At 40.5% G+C, this 23,914-nt stretch overlaps 1 protein-coding gene and 1 long non-coding RNA gene across 2 annotated transcripts in view; one reads left to right on the forward strand and one right to left on the reverse strand.

Moving 5' to 3' along the window:
• LOC134038990 (pappalysin-1-like) overlaps positions 1–10,609 on the reverse strand; it is a 267,738-nt gene extending 257,129 nt beyond the window's left edge. Inside the window, exon 1 of the mRNA XM_062484743.1 lies at positions 9,444–10,609. Coding sequence (XP_062340727.1) covers positions 9,444–9,831 — 388 coding nt within the window. The 5' untranslated portion in view covers positions 9,832–10,609. The remainder of the gene's footprint in view (positions 1–9,443) is intronic.
• A 5,910-nt stretch (positions 10,610–16,519) lies between these two features.
• Positions 16,520–18,385, forward strand: LOC134039001 (uncharacterized). The gene is made up of 3 exons (XR_009932723.1): positions 16,520–17,144; positions 17,304–17,722; positions 17,888–18,385. It is a non-coding gene; the product is annotated as an uncharacterized LOC134039001 (long non-coding RNA).
• The last annotated feature ends 5,529 nt before the right edge of the window (positions 18,386–23,914 follow it).

A 23,914-nucleotide genomic window follows, 5' to 3' on the forward strand; every position in this document is an offset into this window, starting at 1 on the left:
TCAGCGCTCTCTAGTGTCGAGTTGACGTGCATTCTTGCACACCTCTGTGCCCAAGAGGGCTGCCGCTATAGCCGCTTGTTGTTCGAGATAGCGTTCCAGCATTTCCATTGAGCTGTTCCATCGTGTAACAACATCCATGATAAGCTTGTGTGGTGCGATCTCAAGCATATTTTGCTTTGCCGCAAACACAGCTGTTGCTGTGGTACTGCGGTGAAAGAAAGCCACAACCTTTCTCACGCGACCAAGCAAGCAATTGACACGGGGAGCATGCAAACCTGCTTGCGAAGCTAGATTCAGTGTGTGCGCAAAACACTTAATATGAGGTGACAACCCGGCTTCCTTCACTGCCACATCCATGTTGCGGGCGTTGTCGGTAACGGCAGCAATGCTATGAGCCTTTCAAGATCCCACTCTTTTATAGCAGCTTTTAAAACTTCGGCTATATTTGTACCAGTGTGTGACTCAAAAAGCGGGCAAGTCTGAAGCACAAAACTTCTCATTCCCACTCAGTGGTGATGACATGTGCCGTTACTGTAATGTAGCTCTGAACAGCCCTCGAAGTCCACCCATCAGTTGTGATCGCCACACTCCCGGCCTTTTTAGATCAGTTGTCACATTTGCTGTAGCTTCGTTATACAATGTTGGGATTACCTGCTGACTAAATTGCTGGCGTGACGGAATGTGGTACCTGGGCTCCAGTACTTTAACCAGGTTGCGAAAGCCAACATTGTCGACAACAGAGAATGGTCTCATGTCTTTTGCGATAAAAGCTCCAATGCACCTGGTTATTTCTTGAGCTTTTGCACTTGACTGAGAGCACGAGACGCGGGTGCAAGATGTGGCGTGAAGGTAGCTCAACCAATAGGAGAAAACGAATGTCATATTGAAAAAGTATCATCATGACGATACATATTGTTACATTTTTGTATCGCAATGTATTGTATCACGATATATTGTTACACCCCTACTAAGGTGACCACCTGTCTCGCTTTGCGTTGTGTCGCACGGCATTTCCACCCCTTGTCCCGCACGTCGCATATTGGAAATGCTGTGCGATACAGCGCAAAGCGGGAGAGGTGGTCACCCTACTTGACACGCGCGATCTTGGCGAGACACACACACATTTTCTGGAAATTGTGTGCTGACCAAGCCCCCACCCTCGGTTTTTAGCTCTTGTTTCATTTCTCGTCCAATCGCAGCTCGCCGTTACAAATATAATTTCTTTTTCGGCGGCCATTGTTGTTTTCAACTGGAATCGCCTGATAGCCGTGTTGGAGGCAGCCACGTTCGGTAAGTCATGTCATCTATTTTTACACATTTTAAGCTAAAATCAATGATTGGGTTCGTGAAAGTACACTACTCTTGAATTATGGTGAAGGCTTGAGCACTTTTAGACCTTTAGATCGTTGAGTCTGATGTGACGGAAAATCGAACTCGAAAAGTAGCTAGCTTTTTTCCTCTGTGTTTATAATTTGTGAATTAATTTATCATCTCGGCGAATTCCTCATCAAGAAGGTGGAGGGGGAAGCCTTTAGGAGAAAAAGCGATTCCCCACAGACCTGTCAGCTCAGAATTTTGATTTGGGTCGTGAAAGTCTTTGTAATGGAGTGAGTTCGGACGCAAGGGAGACCGCATAGGCTTAGCCATGTTTTGGTCGCGTCATGTTCATAAGTTCACCATTTTACAGTACGGTCCACACCAAAAAAGTCGAGCAGGGCAGCCTTCAAGAGATGTGGGATTTGTGCTTTTAGCCAGACGTTTTTTTGTTATTTGTGGAAAACTTGCAATTGGAGTGAGATTGCGTTCCGACGGTACATTGTTTTGACGGTAGCCTCAGAGTCAGACTCGGCTCGCCACTGGCAGTGTGTAAACAATTTTGTATTTTCAATCAATTCTACTCCAAAAAAGTAAGGGAGGACTGCCTTTTGTAGACAATAGCCTGCTAAAGATAGCCAGTATATCTTATTTTTCAAGGCGAGCATGTTTCATTTGTCATATGCCCTGAGAAAGCGACCTACGTTAGCCAGGCTAGTTTTGCAAATTTCTGTAAGTCAGGCTATTTTAAGGTCTCTGACAGTTAGAATCACTGTTTACAAGCAAAGTTCGAGCTGGTCTTTGGTCAAATGTGTATATATTGACCAGTTTAGAGCTAAATACTCCTGCCAGAGCCTGGAATCGAACCTGTGTTTTGAGTGACTTTGCATGGGTCTCCATGCACTAAACTAAACGGTCGAGGTTTACAAACAAATCGTTTTAACAAATCGAGGCGACAAAGCGTTTGCTGACCTGTCGAGGAGTAAACATTTGGTTTCTTATATACTACAACAATACGTGGGAAGATCACAAATCAAACAGGTCGAATCTGGAGAGCAGAGCAATCAGCTGCACTTGCACTGGTGACGTCACTACACCTCCAAGGCAACATATCAACAACATCAATTCGTCTTCTGTCTGCTTCAGATACTTTTTTAAAACGCGAAGCAATTGCGGGGCGTTTGCGGACCTGTGCAGAAACCATATTTGGTTGTTTTAGGTTTTTTTTAGGCAACTTAGGCTACTTTGTTGCCGAGCAGATGCCACGTTGTTAAGGTCAATGGCTACATCTCCAAGGCAACCGCTTGTTGCTAGGTCCATAAAACCGTTTATTTACCTCTGCGAACATTCGGGAGGTATATAAACGGTATTATTAACTTTTGAGAACGTCTTCTGGACCAATAGGAACAGCGTATTGGTCCAATTATTACACTAGTATATAAGAAACTAAACTAAACACTTCTGGAAATCGACTAATCGAAATTTGAAGCGTTTTCTTTTCTATAAGTGTCACAATGTTTTTCATCAAACCCTTTTGTGTGATGTTTTACCTCACTGTTTTAAGAGATAATATGAAAGAAATACATACATAAGAAGGGAGATTGACAACGAGACAAACATAAATGTACAAACATTTTCCCGATCTGACTCAATGTAGCTGCTGGACATTCCAGATTCAGCCACTATAAAATAAGCTAATTACTAATAATAACTCTCGTGTCACCAGTCCTGTTGTTACCGAATGCCGATATAATACAAAATGCCTGATTGTAAGAGATAATACAGAATAACCAATGTACTACACATTAAAAATATTGTTTGTTATCACGCAAATCATCAGAGCGCGCTGATCACTGCTTGAAAACATGGAGCATGCGAACTTGCGTAGGAGCTGATTGGGGAACGGTGCAACAGAAAAAGATTTTGTTGTCTTGGCTGGAGAAGATAATCACATTCAATTTGGATGTGATTCTATAATAGGCATATTCATTTTTCAACCCAGCACTTTAGCATGAGCGAAGTAGGCCTAGGCCAACTTACGTTTTTCGGGTGGTAGGCTACATCATATTCGACGTTGAACTATGAAAAATAAACCGTTGTTGGCAGAGTTTGCATTCAACGTTTTTCGAGTCACCCGGTACTTTGTAAATGTAAATGTACGTTAATGAAATGCTGCCATACCACAATTTCTTTGCCATTTTGACTAATAACACCGACAAAGTAGGCTATGGCAGAGTTTGTAGTTCGACAGCCAATTGTGCTTGTGCCGTGTCCAAAAAAACAAAACGCAGATTAACGAAAGGGAAAACAGTAACACCTTTTCTTTTAAATGATATATTTTTGGAGTTGCTTTATTTGTCTTAAATAATATAATCTACAATTTCTGGAGAACATTTCTTTGATTCAGCACAGGTGACACAAGCGGGAATCAGATCTCACACTGCCATACGGCAGCTCGACTAAAAAAATCTTAGTCGACCAAGAGTATATCGACCAGAAAATCACTAGTTGACTGAGTGGGGACAGCCCTACTTTCTTCAATTTTACAGGTCTGGAGGGTCATGCAGAAGCCTGCTCAACAGAGGATGCTGAGAGCAACAACAGAGGATGCTGACGTAACATAGGATGCAACAGAGGATGCTGAGATCAACACAGACCCCTTGCTGGACTACCCCTCTCTAGCTGGACAGCTTCTCTTCAGCCCTGACCCCAGGACAGCTTCATCCAGCTGGCCTGCCCTTCCTGCCTGCAGGCCCTGCTTGCCCCTGCCTGCCAGCCCTCCAGAGACAGTCACCCCACAGACACAGTAGCTTTGCAGACTGATTTTTTGAGGACATTGATGGAAAAAGGACAAACCAGCATTTTTGACTTTGATGAAAGTCTAAATGTTTAATCCTTTGCATGTCCCAGTATGCCAAGCTGCTGACTTTGAGTGTCTTAACCCTTGTGTTATCTTCGGGTCATTCTGACCCATCAGTCATTGTGACCCACTGTCGTATTGCGACAGATTTACCGCATACAAAGACAAAGTGAAGCCTTTTCTTTTAACCGTTGGGCTGTCTCAGACCCCCCACATTGCGAAGGTTAAAAGAAAATTATTTTAATTTGTTTTTGTATTGGGTAAAATTGGGTAAACACAACGATGGTTCGTTATGAACCTTTGGGTCATGTGACCCGAAGGCAGCACGAGGGTTAAGTGATGAAACCAGTTCAAGTGATAGACTTTTGACCTGAATCCAATGATTATTCATCTGAATAAAAACCGCTCAAGAGAAGTACTGCTTCTTGGATGATTTGTGCTCCACATCAGTACATCTCACACATTTGCCTTTGTTTCCATGGGATTTATGGAATTGCTAGTTTCTGCTCCCCCATTTCCACCATAGTGTAATAATAAATATAATTTAGGACAGCAATTACATTTGTGTTATCCTTTCGTATTACACACATTTAGTCAGTGTTCTTAAACTCAACCGATTATTGTCATTTTACCATACTGTTCATATTGAACAGACATCAGTGTTTACTTGGAAAGATTACTGTATATTTCCATTTTTTATTTGTATTTCCATCGTAAGTTTGGTCTTTAATTTCATTTGGAAGTGGTATTAAAAGGTCTTAAAAAGTCTTACATTTAACTTGTTTATACCTGTAGACACCCTGTGAAGCCCCCACCCCCCACTCCAGAGACTGGTGACAGAGAGGTGCAGACATGAATTTAACCCTTGTGTTATCTTCGGGTCATTCTGACCCATCAGTCATTGTGACCCACCGTCGTATTGCGACAGATTTACCGCATACAAAGACAAAGTGAAGCATTTTCTTTTAACCGTTGGGCTGTCTCAGACCCCCCACATTGCAAAGGTTAAAAGAAAATTATTTTAATTTGTTTTTGTATTGGGTAAAATTGGGTAAACACAACGATGGTTCGTTATGAACCTTTGGGTCATGTGACCCGAAGGCAGCACGAGGGTTAAACATAGTCATGCCTTAAGACTAGAGTAAAAAAGAGAGACTAAATGTGTAAATGGATGTTGAAACTCAGTTCTCTGAGTTGGTGCATGTCAGCCTTTTAAACATCTAGGTTTAAAAATGATTCAGATTTGATTGGAACTCTCTTTTATACATTTATAGTTGGATTTGACATTTAACAGACATGTAATTCATTTAAGCAAGTTGTTTAACTCAAACAACCATAACACACTACATATGGTATACAAAGCTGCAGTTGGATTTGGTGAAATTCAGTTGTTGTGTTCGTTCAGTTAGATGTTTGTAATGTTATTGTTTGTTAGTTAATATAATCTTGTTGGTCACCTTGAGTGTGCATGTTGTGTAGTTTAATAGGACCAGAGAGTCAGCTGATGTACTGTCACAGGCTATTCTCGCAAGGAGCTGAACATGAGCTCTGCCCTAGCCCAGTTGCCCACATGACTATTGTTAACCCTCGTGCTGCCTTCGGGTCACATGACACAAAGGTTCATAACGAACCATCGTTGTGTTTACCCAATTTTACCCAATACAAAAACAAATTAAAATAATTTTCTTTTAACCTTTGCAATGTGGGGGGTCTGAGACAGCCCAACGGTTAAAAGAAAATGCTTCACTTTGTCTTTGTATGCGGTAAATCTGTCGCAATACGACGGTGGGTCACAATGACTGATGGGTCAGAATGACCCGAAGATAACACAAGGGTTAAGTGTGTATTGAAATTCTGGAAAGAGATCAACTCAAGAAGAGGTTCAATATCCACGGTTTTCAAGCCATCTTCGGGAAAGTTTGAAAAGAGTGTTGCGGTTAAAATGTGTCAATTGTGGGAGGCATGTTTTTGGACTACTTTTAAACCTCATGCGGCCGCCGCAGCATTTCTGCCTTGATGTGACCTGTGCTGGGAGAGAGGGAAACAGCATGGATGGGGGATTGTGTGTGGGCAGATGTGTCTTTATATAGGGTGACATGGAATCATAAATGCAATACAAAATGGCTGAAAGGGATGTATTTATGTAAATGTCCACATTACCTCAATATGTTTGTGTCAATAAATCAAATATAATTTTGACTGATGGTTTTTCAAACCTTATTGGCTTCAAGATGACATCATTCTGAAGTACCATGCGCAATTTCATGTAATTTTATATTGAAATGTCAACTGCTTCTTAACCTTTGTCCCAAAGCTGACCAAAGATCATACTCTGCCCTTTCTACTCTTAAAATATCAACAGTTGGTGTGTAGCAGAGAGGATAGAGAGACTGACTTGTAACGTAATGCTCATAAGTTCAAATCCCCATCCAGACTATTATTGTTGGCCAAACATGAAGTAGTTTTGCTCTCTTGTTGTCCAACTCTCCATCTTCAACAGTGTACATGTTTATAATATTTTGCCATTTTGTGGAGGAACCCGCGTCGCTGCTTGCAGCTATATTGTATTATTATATAAAAAAATATAAAAAACATGTACATTTTCAGATCTCTTTTTAGCATTCTTAAGTGTAATAATAAATAGGAACAAATAGGGAGTTCCAAAAGGGCTCAAATTAACCACAATCCTTTGGGGCAGGTTCTACTGGCAAGTGCCAGTCTTATGTACTTTGTGCCCATAACAGCAAATGCTATTGCCGTTTTAACATTCAGTAATTGTTTGCACTAACAGATGCCACTAGTCATGAGATACTATACCCCATTTTAGTAAATGATATGACCCTGAATGGAATAACCACAGGTTCTAAACTGTGACTGCGATGTGAATTTAATAGTTAGTTTTCCAGAGGCCGTCTACTATATTCTCATTAGCTGGTCAAGATTGTAATGAATAACAAAACCTGAGTCAGCCTTACGTATTATTAAACCATAGTTTAATTGTGAAAATCCGAACACCGTTGTGGAGCCCTTTGAAATCTGGGCCTCTGTGTTTAGTAGTGTGCACAGGGAGCAAATACTGCATTCATTCCTCATCTCTCTGCACTTATAAACTATAGAGATGATGGCCCTCTCTATATGAAAACAGCATTGGTCAAATCAAGAACAACACAATGTGAAAACAGCTGTGGAAAACAACTCGGCCAGGATCAAAACAATGGGATAGGGATGTTTTAGCACCTGGGTTTGTTGCAAGGTCTGAATTTAATTTAAAAGATGAGTTATTATTCCATTTGCTTGATAGTTGGTGGCTTGTTTCTTCTCCAACAAATGCTGGCAGAAAATAACACAATCCAATACATATGATATATGTGTGTGTGTGTGTGTGTGTGTGTGGGGGGGGGGGGGGGGGGGCATGGTTTCCTGTAATATCCTCTGAGCTGACAAGAAAACATTGACCAGAATGAGACTTCTCTGTGTCATCCAGAGCTCTCTCCACAAATTCCCTGAACAGTTCAAATGCCTCTATTGAATGTTATAGGGGTCTGGTTTGGGATGCATCCAGCCCCATTTAGACACACGCATACCCACACACGTGCACACACATACACAGTTTTATGCACATCAACACACACATGCACACACTTTTCACAGCAGGTACAATCACTAATAATCATGTTCAAACGGTGATAAATTGGATTTCCAAAAAGGAAGAACTGGGCAAAGAGAGAAACAGAGATATAGAGAGAATGTAGGGGAGGAAGAAGGAGAGCTGGGGAAAGAAAGGGAGGGGGTTGGAAGGAGGGACACGCATTCTTGTTCGTGAATCTCCTCGGTCTAAATGTGTAGTCAACGTTGAGTGCTGAGAGCTCAGCCGGCTACGCAACTGCACCAGTGAAAGGCAATGAGTTGTGTCCGCTACGCTCCCTATTGGCAGCCTACGGGATCAAGTCAGAATTATAGGATATTTCCTTTCACTGGCAGTGATGCTATTACCATTTACAAGCCGACTAAAATATATATTCTTCGTTGTCTTACGTCTTATAATAACAGACTCGTGGTTTGTTCATAATGATGGACCGGAGAAATCATTGTAACATTTCTGGGCGACGAATTGCTGTCCTAGCATTCCCGCTAACATAGCCTACTAGGCTACAATATCAAGCTCTATAGCCTACATAAAAGTGGACTGTAGCCGACTGTGGTCAGTTAACGACAACACCTAAGATGTCTATAAAACAACAAATCTGCTTTTCATGCGTTATTTAGGTCACAGTCTGCAAACGGTACACACACAAGCCTGTGGGTTAGTGAACATTGTCTAGATTCCCGGACGCGACGACATCACATTAGTGCAACTCTTTCCTTGAGATTTTGACAACTCGATCACTGGATTTTGTGTCTGGAAAATTTAGCGGCGAATTTATGTTCTTCTTGGGAAGTCTATAGCTATTGCAGCATGTGCAGCACCGCTAGCTGCTTCAGAATAAACTGCATAGGCTACTGCCGTGCTGTGACGTGTAGCTAGGCTACATATTAAAACTTTCGGCATTACATCACAGTTTTAAAATAGCCATAGGACAAAACTACGTATGATGACATCACCTATCAATCAAAAATGTAACCCTCCTAAATACACCTATATATCCTTATGATGTTAATCCGTTTGCCATAGTGCATTAAGTGACAACAGTTATAGGTTAAAAAATATTCATGAAACTGTAGACTTGCTTAATAGGCCTATTATCATTGTACAGCCCTATTTAAATGACCCTAAATTATAAACTATGATCGAAAGCCTAGTGCTGCCCGGTGAGCGCACGAAAAATTACTTATGGTGCACTTTTCAAAGCATTACATCATTGCTTCTGTCCGTTTTTAGAACTCATTTTCAGCACACGGCTGTATTGTTTGGCAACTTTTAATAGTTTTTAAACACAATTACCAGACAGCTTGAAAACCAAAATATGTCTAGACTATACATCTAATGCAGCTTAAATGATAGCCTATATTTGGTCATTTATATCTAACCTATGTAGCCTAATCATTTGTAACTAAATCTTTATACTGGGCGGATTTATATTCGTCTACTAGCCTACTTATAGGATATAAATGATAGAGGTATTAGACTATAAGAATTATTCGGACTAAAGTCTAGGCTACTGTAGAGATTTGTGGGCATAAAAATAATTCATGAATTTAGGCTGTCTGTGAGCGAAAACTGAGATTCCATTTCCATTCGGTTTGAAAAAGTCAGATTCGGATTGCATACCTGCAATCACCGTGGGGGATCGTTGACCTCCCTCTGGTTTGATCCACATCTCCAAAGTGAAATTTCCTCTGGGTATCTCCACGCCTGGTTTAAGCCGGAGCTGGTCACCCCTGCCGGTGAAATAGACAGGTTTTCCCCGACCCGGATAGTTATCCGCATGAGAAGAGAGCCGAAGCTGGCGAGGCACCCGTCTTTCCACGTCGGCCAAAGAACGTTTGCCCCGGGGCAGACGTGTGGCACAAGATCCTGGGAAATTGGCTCTCGCCTCCCTTACACGCACCAAGTCCCTCTTGGATCTCTCTTTTCTTCGGACAGTCCCGCACTCTGATCCAAAACACAAGATGAGTATCACGAGGCATGGCAGCCAGGGAGAGGTCCAAAGTTTCATTTTCAGTATGGATAAGATGACAAAAATCTAAAAATAAATATTTGGATAACTAGCCTATAAAATTCGTTCGTCAACAATGTTCTTTGAGAGGTTCTCGAGTTGTTTTTCTCTTTTTATAGCCGCTTGCAAAACCGTAGAATCAGTCTAAATAAACCCATAAAGCGATACTGTTATTCTTAAGCCACGACCCCCTTTCCTTTTACGTTTAAGCAAAAGTAAGACTCTACAGGACACATTCAAGGGACACAGGAGTTTTTGATTCATGCATGTGTTCCACGGTGCCTTTTCAATTGGTTTCATTTAGCCAAGTGATGACTAATAACTAATCAATCATAGAGGGGAATCCGCTTGATGCCCCCTCATCCCCCTTTGGTAGGAGTTAGGCTAAGTGCAGAAGCCCAGTTTTCCGTCAAGCGCTTGTCACACCTTTTTTGTTTCCTTATCCTACCCGTAAAACAGCATACAAAATGCAACATATTGAATTCCGAAGAAAAATAAGAGTAAACCGACCTGGCATATTTTATTACAGAAAAATAAAGAAATAATCCTCAACTTGATATTCAAAAGTTGAAATGCACAAAATTATCTTGTAAGGCAAGAGATAGCAGCAGAACGATCCTTATTGATTTCCCTGAAACGAAGAGACACTTGGAGAAAGAGCCAGAAATGGTTGTCCGTTTTAAGAGCAGTTTCTCTGTAAGTCTTTTTGAGAGGGAGCAACTCATGTTTCGAACGTTCCGGGGCTGTTTTTTTCCTTCCTCAGCTGAAGTGGGAAGTCACAGGTAGCATAGCTTACTCCCTGACGGCTATTTCAAATAGCAGCTGATGGGACGCATTTTACGGACTGAAAGGCATATGTGTATCCCTCTAGCGGCTACAATTCAAACAATCTAACACATTTTTAACACTTTCAACGTTTCTGTAATCAGCCGGCCACATATAGCAGACGGCAAGCCCTCTATCAGCAGTCCCAGTTGCTCTCAGATGTATTTCTTATACTGTACATGTCCTACACAGTGTTATCTTTTTATGTTAGAAATCGCAAAGAATACAGAATGGTTTGGAAGGGAATCCTCTTTTAAGAGTGACGGGTCAACTTGTTTAACTCAAATTGGTTAAATACATCCTTTTCACTAGAGAAATACAAATGGTCATAGAAAATATTTTCTAAATGTTCTATTAAAACAAAGTTCTGAGTTTACTTCTGTAAATCGTTACATTTTGTGTGGTTGATCTCAGATTGTGATATTCAATCTTCCCACTTACAATACACACTGCATCCCTGCAAAATGTGGAGGTATTTTCCCACAACTAGTTGAAAGAATTTAAATGTTTTACGATTGCTAACCATTAATGGCCCACCCTAAAGATAGTTAGGAATGTCAACGTTTCCCTTTCAGTTATTCCATGGTTGTTTGGTGTTAAATGTACCAGCCTTGGCCATCTGAAAATTGACACCTACCATAAAGTAAAAGGAAACATATCAAATATTTGCCTTGCTCTTCATACAATGTTGTGACTTAGCCAAAGCAAAGCCACATACTTCCCTTTGTGCCTGACGGAAAAATAACTTATGGTGGAGAGTAAAGCACGGGACCCACTGAGAGCAGGTTTCAAGAAGACCACAAAGTGTTGAGCTGTCTTTTCCCAACCAAAGGAAACATTGAATTGGACTTGTGTCCAAAACCCCATACTGTATAGCTTTCTACCGCTCCTTCAAGATTTGGTTGTCTGCTGATCTTTGTTGCCCTCATGAACACAGTCTGGTTCTGAGGTTGACCCTCAAAGATCTAGGCTAGTTGAGGCAACCCTCTATGGACACAATGAAGCTTGAGTCGCCATTGGCTAGTAAATGTTTTATTTTACTCGCCAGACTTTTTACATGAAATGCATGAACAATGCAACTGGAAAAAAAAATACATTATCTGTCTGAATTAGTCTTTATGTTGCATATGGATTTAATCTACCATTTTTTAGCAAATGGCTTTCTCTTGCCACTTCTCCACAGCTGATGATGCCTTCTGTTAAAATAAAGATCAGGTCTGAAAGGCATGAGGATGTGTGACTGCTGTGGACATCTGATTTTATTCTCTTTTGGTCACTGGAGGCTCTTTCGCAGTTGGCATAGCTGATTAGCAGAGCAAGAATAATCTGAACAAGGAACAGTAATTACATTTACATTTATTCATTTAGCAGACGCTTTTATCCAAAGCGACTTCCAAGAGAGAGCTTTACAAAGTGCATAGGTCACTGATCATAACAACAAGATAACCACAAAACATTGCGAGTAGCCAAAACATGAAGCACACATTGTGAACAACCAAAGTAAGTGCCAAAGGGAAGAACCATAAGAGCATGTAGTTAAACAAGTTACAATTAAACAACATGAACCGCTATACGTGCAAGTGTACCTGTGGAAAAAACAAGCAACAATAATAAAAACAATATATCACAGCGAGTACAAAAAATTTAAAACAGTTACCACTAACCACAAGAGCAACAAGTCTCTGAGCAAGAGTCATTGTGATCCTTGAGGAAACTAACATCGGGTCAAGCGAACCATTCCTAAGTACCGTTGTACTCCTGGAACAAGTGCGTCTTGAGCCTTTTCTTGAAGGTGGAGAGACAGTCAGTGTCTCTGATGGAGGTGGGGAGTTGATTCCACCACTGGGGGGCCAGACAGGAGAAGAGCTTGTGTTGGGACCGGGCGGTCTTGAGCGGTGGGACCACCAGGCGGTTATCTTAAATTGTCTTGATAACAAAAATAACTATTAAGCATTTTCTGCTCAGACTGGAATTGTAGCTTTTTTGCATCCATTTCTTTGTGCGTGACGAGTGACGTAAAAAGAAAGTTGATCTTTTTGTGAGAGAAAGCGACAGAGGCAGTGTAGCGTTTTACCTTTCCTAGCGACAAAAAATCTTATCTAGCGACGAGCGACAAATCTAGCGCCTTCCCGTTACTTTGGCCATCTCCGTTATTCGTTATTGAGCAGCAGAAAAGTAACTAATTGTACGTCTGTTGTAATAACAGCCAATCATGTTAACTCGCAGTCAAGCAACGGTGCATCATTGAAATCTGCGCTAAATGTATTATTTGCCTCTAACTCAGTCACAGGCAAGTGAAATCGAACAATTTACTATCCATTGGCTAATTAAAGATACTTTTTAGTCGCCTAGCGTGAAATTTGGTCGCATATGCGAGTGATTTACTCACATTGTAGAGGGTTGAGTTGAGGTCTCAATTGATTGTTCACTAACAGTCAAGCTAGGACTGTGTGCGAGCATTGATGTGACGTGACATACTTGATGTGATACAATGTTGATAGCATCTTCAAACCCTTTTGACAATTTTCCTAATTTTTCACTTCATTTTGAAACCCACCTTTTGGAGGATATTTTACAGTGGAATATAACATTAATCTATACCTAACATAACACCATTAACAGAAATTAAACATTTAGAAAACACTACATTGCCAAAAACAACTATTACATGTACAACACTGCAGCATTAAGTGTCAACACAAGCATTAAAGGCAGGGTAATGGTTGTTGAGAAGCACTTTGTCATTTTTGCTGAACTACACTTCACATCCTGATAGAAACCAATACATCTAAAGGTTAGACAGCAAAATGAAACCAATCCAATATTTGTGGGCTTTGCAGGGCTGTAATAAACACGACCAATCTTTAAGGTCGGACCGGCACCAATGATAGGATGGCATTTGGCCCAAATGCAATGATTGGCCAGGCTTTATGTCTGTCTACCTTCCTCCTGGCAGTAGTCAGGCAGTGCTTCAATCATGTGTTTTGGAGTAGTGGCTTTGAAGGGGATATTGGGATGGTTTGAATCCTTTCGAACTTAAGCAAAAACTGCTAAAACTTACCTACCCTGCCTTTAATCCACAACACAACAGCAATAACCCACAGCACAACAGCATTAATAAAAACAAAACATTTGGCAAAACAACAACACATACACACAAACCCTTTGCTCACCCACCCTTTGCTCCTCAGCTTGAAGCTAAGGCCGATGGATCTTGGTGGCATTGCATTTCCGTTTTGGCACACATCTCATTTCAGTGATTTTATTCTTTAATTTTAAGTCAAAATATCCTAATCTTTCTTCATAAAAAAAATATATATTCTGTTCTCGAACCTGGCTCAAAATACTAGCTTTTTCTGTTTAACATACGTTTTCAGATTTTGAAATAAATCCCCAAAAAGGAAACTAGCACCAGATTTCTTTGCTTACATCAATGACGGCATAGACCTATTATGAAGCCTAGAGCACAGCAAGCCACGCTACTGTGCAAGACCGGAAATTCAACATGGCGCTGACCGAATCTCAGTTTTTCAAGCCTCAATGTGCCACTGAGCCATGTTCGAGATGGCATTTTCCATGGAAAATAATGGGATGCCATCTTTAAACAGCTTTGATGCTTGGTCAGCCTGATGCATAAGCAAACTAAGCACCTGTTTAGGGCCCCCGCAGCCACCCCAAGAGCACTTGTAATATGTGACAAGAGCTTGATTTATTAGCTCGCTAATATTACTGGTTTAATAATTTACCGCTACCTCTGTCAGATCTGGCGTCACATAAAAAATTAATGCCACAACGAAGGACATATCCTCCAGGATTAGATTTATGTGTCAAACAAGCCTTTACTACGCTCAGTAATGGTATATTCAACTTACACGTTAGTTAGCTACACTGTAAAAAAAAATGAAATGAAATTACCGCACTTTTTCTGTAAATTATATGTGTTTTTTCTGTAGTTATGAATTACATGAAATACAGATAGAAAGACAATGGCAAACTGTAAATGTATAATTTTACATAAAAATTACAGCCAAATGTTGTTACTTAAAAATACACTAAAATGTCTTTTTTCTTTTTACAAATATTAATAACTTTTTCACCAAAAGGTTCTGTTTAAACACAATTTCACTTGATCAAAACTAGCTATTTTAACAGTTATTTTGCAAATATTTACTTTCATCCCACGGACAAACAACTTAACAATTTTTTATTTAGATATAGGAACCTTGAATTGTGAACTGAGCTTGGGTAGTTGACATTTGTACAGCTAGCCGGCGCTACAGTTGTAAATATATGGATACTGATTACAGTGTCTGATTACTGTTCCGCACACAACTTGTTTTGAATGAACATGTTAAATCGTGATATCTTGTTTGGCTTTATTGAATATTTGTATTTATTGAAAATGCTGTATTTTTACATAGAAGTTTAATTAATAAAAGTAGTATTTACCGGTAAAGAACAGCATGTAATATTACAGATATATCTTGTAAATTCGGTACTGGCAAATTATTATTAATTATTTTACGGCTAGGTAATGTTAATGAAAAACTTTTTTTGATTAACATTACCTAGCCGTAAAATAATTAATAATATTTTTTTTTCTGGCGTCCCAGCTGCCAGATTGTTCCATTTGTTTTACAATTTTTTTTTTACAGTGAAGGAATCAAAATTGACCGGTAGATCGTTATGGAACCATTTCAGAATAATGTTCCTCAACGTAAAATTGCAAAGACTTTGAATATCTCATCATCTACGGTACATAATATAGTCAAACTAATCTGAGAATCTGGACATATCTATGTGTATCTATATCTTTATGTGTAAGGGACAAGGGGGAAAATAAATACTGCATGCCCGTGATCTTTGAGCCCTCAGGCGGTACTGCATAAAAAACAGGCATGACTCTAATGCAAATCACTGCATGCAGGGCCGGTCCTAGGCATAGGGGGGGGCGGCAAATTCCCAAGTGCATCCATTAATTAACCATCCCGCACCACCTACAGAGGGCGCCAAGTCATACATCAGTGTTGTGGTTGGGGAGCGGCACCCCCATTTGCGTGGGGGTGCTGGTAATAAATCTTGTCTAGGGCACCAAATGTGCTAGGACTGGCACTGACTGCATGGGCTTAGAAAAACCTCCAGAACTCACTGTCTGTGAACTAGGGATGCTCATAATTAACCGTGTAACCGTTAACCAACAATACAAATGTTTATCGGTTCATTCGTAAGGGATAATGCCCGACGAGGTGTCCAATATCACCTGATAATGGACGATGCGGAGGCGTGAACCGTCCGACGCGCAGCGGAGGCATTATCCCGGGCATTATCCCGCTTATACCATGGTCACTTGCCAACGATTTTTTTTTTTACAAACATGAATTTATGTTTTCAGGCGTTTTGCAAAAGAAATCTAACGGTTTTTTAATGTTAGCCAACTCTGATATTTCATAGTCCGCTCAGCTCATAGAACCAACACCGACTTTCCCTTGGCTGAGCTATTAGCCCGAAAGCTAACGTTATTGCTAGCAAGATTAAAAGGCAATAACATTGTGTACGGTTGACAAACAGTAAATATAATTTTACAGTATGTTTGACAATATGATTTGCTAGCTAACAAGCCATGTCACTGTCCCAAAATCAATATCAAGATTTTCACGAACAAAGTAGCCTATACCGGCCATAGTCTTGGCCACTGTCACCGACCGCAGCCTGTAGCGAGTTGCAAATGGATGTGAGATGATCGCGTCAAAGTTTACATTATCTCCTAACAGTAAATATAATTTGACAATATGTTTAACATCAAGACTAGCCAGCTATCCAGCCGTATCATTGTTCCCAAATCAATATCAATATTTTCACGAACAAAGAGGATCGCTGTGACATAAAGTATCAGTAGGGGGCGGTGCAGCCTACTCCTTGAAGCTTTTTCATGAATTGCTAATGTTATGTCCGCAGCCAGTTTAAGCCAATGCTTGACTAGACTTGCCAGACTAGATGTAGGCTTTTATTGCAACAATTTAGCTGTCGGGTCATTTTCATAAGGAACGTTTTTATTGCAAAGAAACATGTTAATAATACAATAATTGCGCTCCAAAGATTGGCGCCTATGGAAATCATCGGTTATAAATAGAAAAAAAGAAGAAGAACGGCCATTTGCACCAGATCAGCATGGTGCACAGCAGGTAAACCATTTTGCTAGCAACAGGCCGATTTTTTTTATTTAAAATTGAATTCGACGTTACCATTTATCGTAAAATTTGATAACGATACAGGCAATTCTGGTAAAAGGGGCATTGGAAGACAAGATGTGGCTCCAATCTCTTCTCTCCCGCACCGACGGAGCCCAGTAAGCCCGCAGGCTGCTCTCGCATCGGTGGCCTGTCACCGACATTATCTGGCGGCTCTCCAGGCCGGCGTCTGAGAGCCGACCTACAGCGGTGCTGCGAAGGCTGTGGTTTGTGTAGACCCTTGAAAGACCCACCTGAAAGGTAGAGGGATAAGGATATTTAGCCTATTAACCTATATTTTGGGGATGGAGGGAGAAAATGTGGTCACAAAATTATTAGACTGCCATGTCTTTATTAGCCGCGACAGACATTAGGCTAGGTTAAGAGTAAGCAAATAACCTCTTCGCTGATCTTTTTCAGCATATTTCCAAGATAGTGGACACCCATCGGCTCCCGGCTGTACCAAATGTCGGAGGTCATCATGCCACGTTTTGGGTGGAGGTAGAACGATTTCGCATCAGATGGACATTTGGCAATGTATGCTTTAAAACTTTCGACTGGACACAGCGGATCTCCGGGCCTGGCAAACATAAAACCTCTCAGGTATTCTTTGTCTGGGTCATTGGGGTCTTTGTGGTTTTTCGTTTCAGGATTGTATGCCAGGCTGACATACTCGACCCCATCCTCGTCTCTCTGGACAATGAAAGATGCCCCTGACAACTCCCGGTTTCCCTCCCTGCCACGCCGAGCCAAACATAGTTGCAATCAAACCAGACTTTTCGGACCAAGCCACGGGGTGTATCGGGAGACAGTGCTGGGGAATTTCTCATCTTCTCAAGGTTGGACTCAGAAATGCGGGGATGGTGGAAGCTGGTATATTTACCTCTTTTCCTGTAACTCTTAACTATAGATTGAAACACCGCATTACTGCTCTTGAATCTTGTATCAGTCATGATATTGAAAGCAGTTATATGACGGTTAATACCTGCCCTTAAACACCTTAGGCTGGCAACGCTGTACTCCCCCCCTCCCTTGGCCTTGGTGGACTGGACAGAGGCGTAAAATCCCCGCAGGGTCTCATTCAGCAAGTCGGCGGTGTAGTTTTCAAAGTTGGTGTTCATTTGTTTTTGTGAAAGGAAGTCCCTTAGTGTATTAATTGCCCATTTCGTTGTTTTTTTTGTGTTCATCTCGTCTTTGTCTTCTTCTATCTGATTTAATTCTCCCGGTGTTATCTCCTTGTGCCGTTTCTCCCGTTTCTCTTCATTTTCTCTTTCTTGGGCTGCGTCCCAGTTATCAAAGTTTTCATATTCTCCAAATAAATTAAACAAAATGTTGAAGTCACTCATTTTTGTAATGTAGGCCAGAGTTTTAGTCGAGTCGATATGTTAGTAGAGTAGCTAATTGTCAATACATTGTAAACGAAGGCTTGTAAACGGAAATTGTTGCTATGGTTACTCGTTTTAGACACAGGCTCATGATACTATGTAGCCAGCGGAATAATTTAGAACGGTGAAAAGACAGTTTTGCTGCAATGACGCATTAGGTGTCCGTTATCACCCGATCATCCCTACTGGGAACACAGTTCGCTGTGCCATCCACAAATGCAGGTTAAAGCTCTATCAAGCAAAGAAGAAGCCATATGTGAAAATGATCCAGAAACACTGCCATCTTCTCTGGGTTAAAGCTCATTTATAATGGACTGAGGAAAAGTGGGAAAAATGTTCTGTGGTCAGACTACTTGACATTTTGAAAGTATATTTGGAAACCATTGACGCCACGTCCCCCGGACTAAAAAGGAGAGTAACCATCCGGCATGTTATCAGCGCTCAGTTCAAAGGCCTCCATCTATGATGGTATGGGGGTGCATTAGTATCTATAGAATGGACTGCTTGCACATCTGAAAAAAGCACTATCAATGCTGAAAGGTATATACAGGTTTTAGAGCAACATTTGCTTCCTTCCAGACGACGTATTTTCCAGGGAAGGCATTACATACTTCAGCAAGACCATGCTAAAACATATACTGCATCTGTTAGAACCACATGGCTTCACAGTAGAAGAGTCCGGGTGCTGAACTGGCCTGCCTGCACTCAAGACCTTTCAGCAGCTGAAAACATTTGGTGGATCATGAAACGAAAAATATGACAAAGAAGATCCAGGACTATTGAGCATCAAGAATCCTGTATCAGACACAAAAGGGACAACATTCCTCTCCCACAACTCGAGCAACTGGGGCCTGTTCCATAAAGGCCACTCAAAAAATTTGGGATTAAAGTCCCAAACCTGACTTTAATTAACCTATCAAGTCAGTCGGGGATAAAGTAGTTCCATAAAGGCCAATTCTAGTTAATGCAATCCGACTAATCCACATCAGATTCAAGATAATTGTTGGTGTACCCTATTCTTAAGCAGCCCGAGAGGTAGAATAAGGATCATATCAATCCACCACAGCAAAACGCAATGTTCACGACCATGTGACTTCTTTACAAAAGAAAGTTCTCTTAAAGCCGCGTACTATGACAGCTCAATTCACTACTTCATCAAAATAAAATGACACGCCATGATTGACATGAACGACAGGCTACGTAGGTCAAGGTCCTTTTCTACAGACCTTAATTAAAAAAACATCTAAATTGACTTTTTTTTACATTGTTTTAAATAAATACTATAAACCAATACATTATCCAGTAGCCTAACTTTTGTACATTTTTTGTGTCGGGAAATCCATCCATAGATGTATGGATTTAGGTTTGTTTTGCAATTGTAGGCTACTGTTAACTATATGTAGCTATAATAATTATACTGAGATAATTTAGATTGAGATATATGTAGCATCAGCCCAAACATTTGATATCACAAACTACCATATAAGTTAAAAGTAGGCTCGGTAGGTTTGTATCTTTCTGAAATCATTGTTCATCATTGTTGGCCAATGTGGAGTCAGGTGGCTGAGCGGTTAGAAAATCAGACTAGTAATCAGAAGGTCGCTGGTTCAATTCCCATGCCAAATGATGTTGTGTCCTTGGGCAAGGCACTTCACCCTACTTGCCTCGGGGGGAATGTCCCTGTACTTACTGTAAGTCTATATATATATTTTATATAGACGTTCCTATTACAGGAACGTCTGGTTAAGCAACAACACAAGCTAAGCCTGACAGTTAGCCTTCCCCGGACCAGGTTAGTTTTGCAGCATAAGTTACCATAGTTTGAACTACGTTGAGCTGGTTTTATAGAACCGAATGAGCTGGAAATGAGTCTGACTAACTGACATAAGCCTGGCTTATTCGGTAATCTCGCTTTATGCAAGGTGGTAAACATGGCCTTGTCACAACGTTTTTGAGACATGTGGCTACTATCAAATTCAAAATGATTTTTGTTAAATATTTGGGTGTGCTTTGCCTTCGGCAAGGGCACAACCTTTGTTCTCTCACATATATATTATTATTTTTATTATTCTTTTTGCCCCCCTAAAACTCAGTCAATATTTGGCCTACATAGACAACCTAGGTGTCAAAAGTTTCGTCTTGGTAGCGATTGAGTTGCTTCTATTTGGATTTACGTTCCGTTGCATGGTTTAAGTGGAAATTAAGTTTTTGTGGCGAAAAGTGAAGCTAACGGTGGCTAACTTGCTAGCCACAGTCAATGACGCTACTTACGTCACTAACGTCACGAAAACTCGCGTGACTACCTCTAGCAGAACATTAGTTTAGCAGCTCGTTAACTTCTGGGAGATAGCTAAGCTAACTGCTTTACTGCAAGGCAGCTGCAGAAACGCCACAAGCAAAGAGGCCAGGGTGATAACTATTTACTAATTTTACTTTGTGATATGACACACAATTGTGACGTGTAATGTACAATATAAGCTGATTTTATTAAGGAAGTACATCTACTTTCGGAAACAGTAGTCTACTATTTCACTGAAGTATTAGCATCTTGACATTAGCCTCTGTTGCCCGGGCAACACATACTACAGTGGTCTATGATGCATCTGTTTTCAATCGTTAAAATAAACATTCCTCACAAATACATTTTCGTTTAGGATTTATTATGACATTACATTACAAGTAAACGATTTGTGGGTGAAATTATCATTACCTGTGGTTTCAAACCAGTGTTGCTCACTGAAACGCTGTAGCCTACGCGAGACACTACAAAAACATTACACAGCTGTAGGAAGTCAAACGGCGACAGAACATGTTCGGCACTCCCCTTACTTAAATCAAAAATCTATCTAACTACTAACCTTAACTTCATTGCCACAGCCTAAACTTTGTCAATCTGTTCATGAAAATAATTAATTTCAGCCTAAACCGTACAACGGAACGTTAAATCAAATTCAACCAACGCAATCGCTACCAAGACGAACACAGCAGTAGTCTAGTACTGTACTGTAGTAGTACAATTTACCGGGGCAGCTTCTCCACACAGGGCTATATCGCACTTGGCGTTGTTACTGACAATAATCGCTACCAGTGAGCTTTTTATGAAAGCGATTTTCCATTAAATAAATGTCAAGCTTATTTACGTTTTTGGGGGAATACTTTCAGTTAGCAGATGGTACTGTTTGAATCGCGATTCCATCTTCTACTGCCGGTAACGTCGTACAATAATCTTCAAAGGGGGTTCTTTATTCATGAATGAATGCAATATGAGTAGGCTAAATTCCTTAAAATATCACGAGAAGGGAAAAACTTAAAAGGACGTTTAAGTCATAGAGATTAGGTCAATTTTTACACCGGTCTGCCAAATTTATTCGTTTTGATTCAACGATGAGGCTGCCTCTTGCAGGTGAAATGAGAAGACATCTATTTCATTCTACACTTAACTCGTATTTTGAGTTGTAAATGAGCAGCAAGAAAAATATGCTTTTAAATCTATGTAATTTTTATAAATAATAAGTAGGCATTTTTATATAAAATATACAGAAATATAAAAAAAAATGTTGTAAAAATGTCATTAAAAAACGTACCCCTGTGCAACCAACGCAAGCAAGCACACCCTACAATTTCCCAAGAAATTGTACCCTCTCTAGTTTTTATATATTTTCTATGTTCTATTGTGAATAGCATGAGATTTATATGAGATTATATGAGTTTATATGAGATTTGCAAATCATTGTATTCTGTTTATTTTATTTTACACAGCGTCACAATTTTTGGGGAATTGGCGTTGTAGTAGGCTATGATAATCATTACATAATATTAAACTAAATCGAAACATACCTTAAAAGGGCTCATTTACTGATTTTATAGGGTATTTCACACTGTTCCTTAAGGTCTCCGAATATGGTATGCAACATTGGTTGGGCTGAAAATGCCCCTGGTGCTGTTCTATGCGCCCTAATGCACCCTGTGAAATAGCCCTGGAATAAAACGAGAGGTTTTCTCCCTTTTATGTTATGCTCATGAATAGATGAGCTGCGCGCTGATTTACAACGAGTGAAGCTACGGAGCAAAGACGCAACACGGCCAACAGCACTCACTGAAACATCGAAGGTGGAGACTTGAAAATAAATCTACAGTGTCTACACAACACTGTTTTCATTTGAAATTATAACGTTATTTGTTTCCACTTCTGTTGTCGAAGCAAACGGGATCAATTTAAGTGGGTAACGTTACAGTACAGCTTAGCAACCAAACTATTGTGATTCAACTCAGCTTCAGTTAGGTCTATCTTGCTGAAAAATAAAATACAAAATAACCTGATAAAGATCTGGACAAACATGCATCATGAATTGTAGATTTACATGACAACGCAGGTTATTTATTCGAATGAAACACTGTCAGTAACATAAAATAACGTTAGCCCCATTGCCAATACACTATAAATCATCACACATTCTATCTCTACCTATGCTAGATACAGGATACGTTAGCATTGCTAATAACTGTTAGCAACAAAATCATACTTACAGCTTGCGGTTGTGAATACAGTCGAAACAGCACCTCTTTGCAGCAACAGCGGTTTAGCAAACTGTTCTATAAATTATGTTTTCAAAACTGGTGGATTGTAATTCCCGTGGAAGTACACACAGCAGCGCGCAGCTAAACTAGTATCTGAGATCTACACGAGCCATGTACGGTGGCCCTGAAGTGCAAAACACAACGGCAAATAGGAAAACAGAACGGCGAATAGGAAAACTGACTTCTGACGGAAAAGGTAGGGCCTATCTAGCAGAAGACGGACCCTCCTGATTGGACAGACGGACTGTCTGTCTTTTAACAGGAAGGAGCAGTGAAAAACACGAACAGCACCTGTTAGTGATGGGAAGTAAAATGAACGAATCTTTTTTCGAGTCATTCGTTCATTTCAAGGGGGCGGGGGGGGGAGACCGAGTCGGGAAATGAACGAATCGTTCGTTTCCTCCAGTACAGAGCCTATGCAGGTCACATGAAAAATGATCCAAAGACTCGTAGAAAGACCGAGTCGGGAAATGAACGAATCGTTCGTTTCCTCTAGCTACCACTACGCAGGTCACGTGAAAAATTATCCATAGACTCGTAGAAAGACCGAGTCGGGAAACTAACGATAGGAAACTACTACAGAGCCTATGCAGGTCACGTGAAAAATTATCCAAAGACTCGTACCCGAAGACCGAGTCGGGAAATGAACGAATCATTTCTGTTTACTTGGACGAGCCTATGCAACAGTCCCGATGCGTGGCCACGAGAAAATGAACGAATCACTCTTTGAGAGGACTCGTTACTCCCGAGTCCTTGTAAGGATTCGTTCAAAATGAACGAATCGTTCACGAACGACACATCACTAGCACCTGTTTGAATGGTTTTCGACGGGACAGACAGCAGCACCATCTCGATTTACTGACATTTTCGGTATACTAACACATAATATCAATTGGTTACTGGTGTGTTGCATCATGTATATGTCTCATACTTTATTAACATTCATGTATTACATGATTAACCTATAACAATAGGCAGCCATATTGTGAAGAAGAGCTAGAAATGGCTATGCTAGCTGCGTACTGTAGCCTACTGATTGAGGACTATTGTTCTACTGAACATTTAAGT

This window comes from Osmerus eperlanus, chromosome 18 (genome assembly GCF_963692335.1).
Source record: "Osmerus eperlanus chromosome 18, fOsmEpe2.1, whole genome shotgun sequence".
NCBI lineage: Eukaryota > Metazoa > Chordata > Actinopteri > Osmeriformes > Osmeridae > Osmerus > Osmerus eperlanus.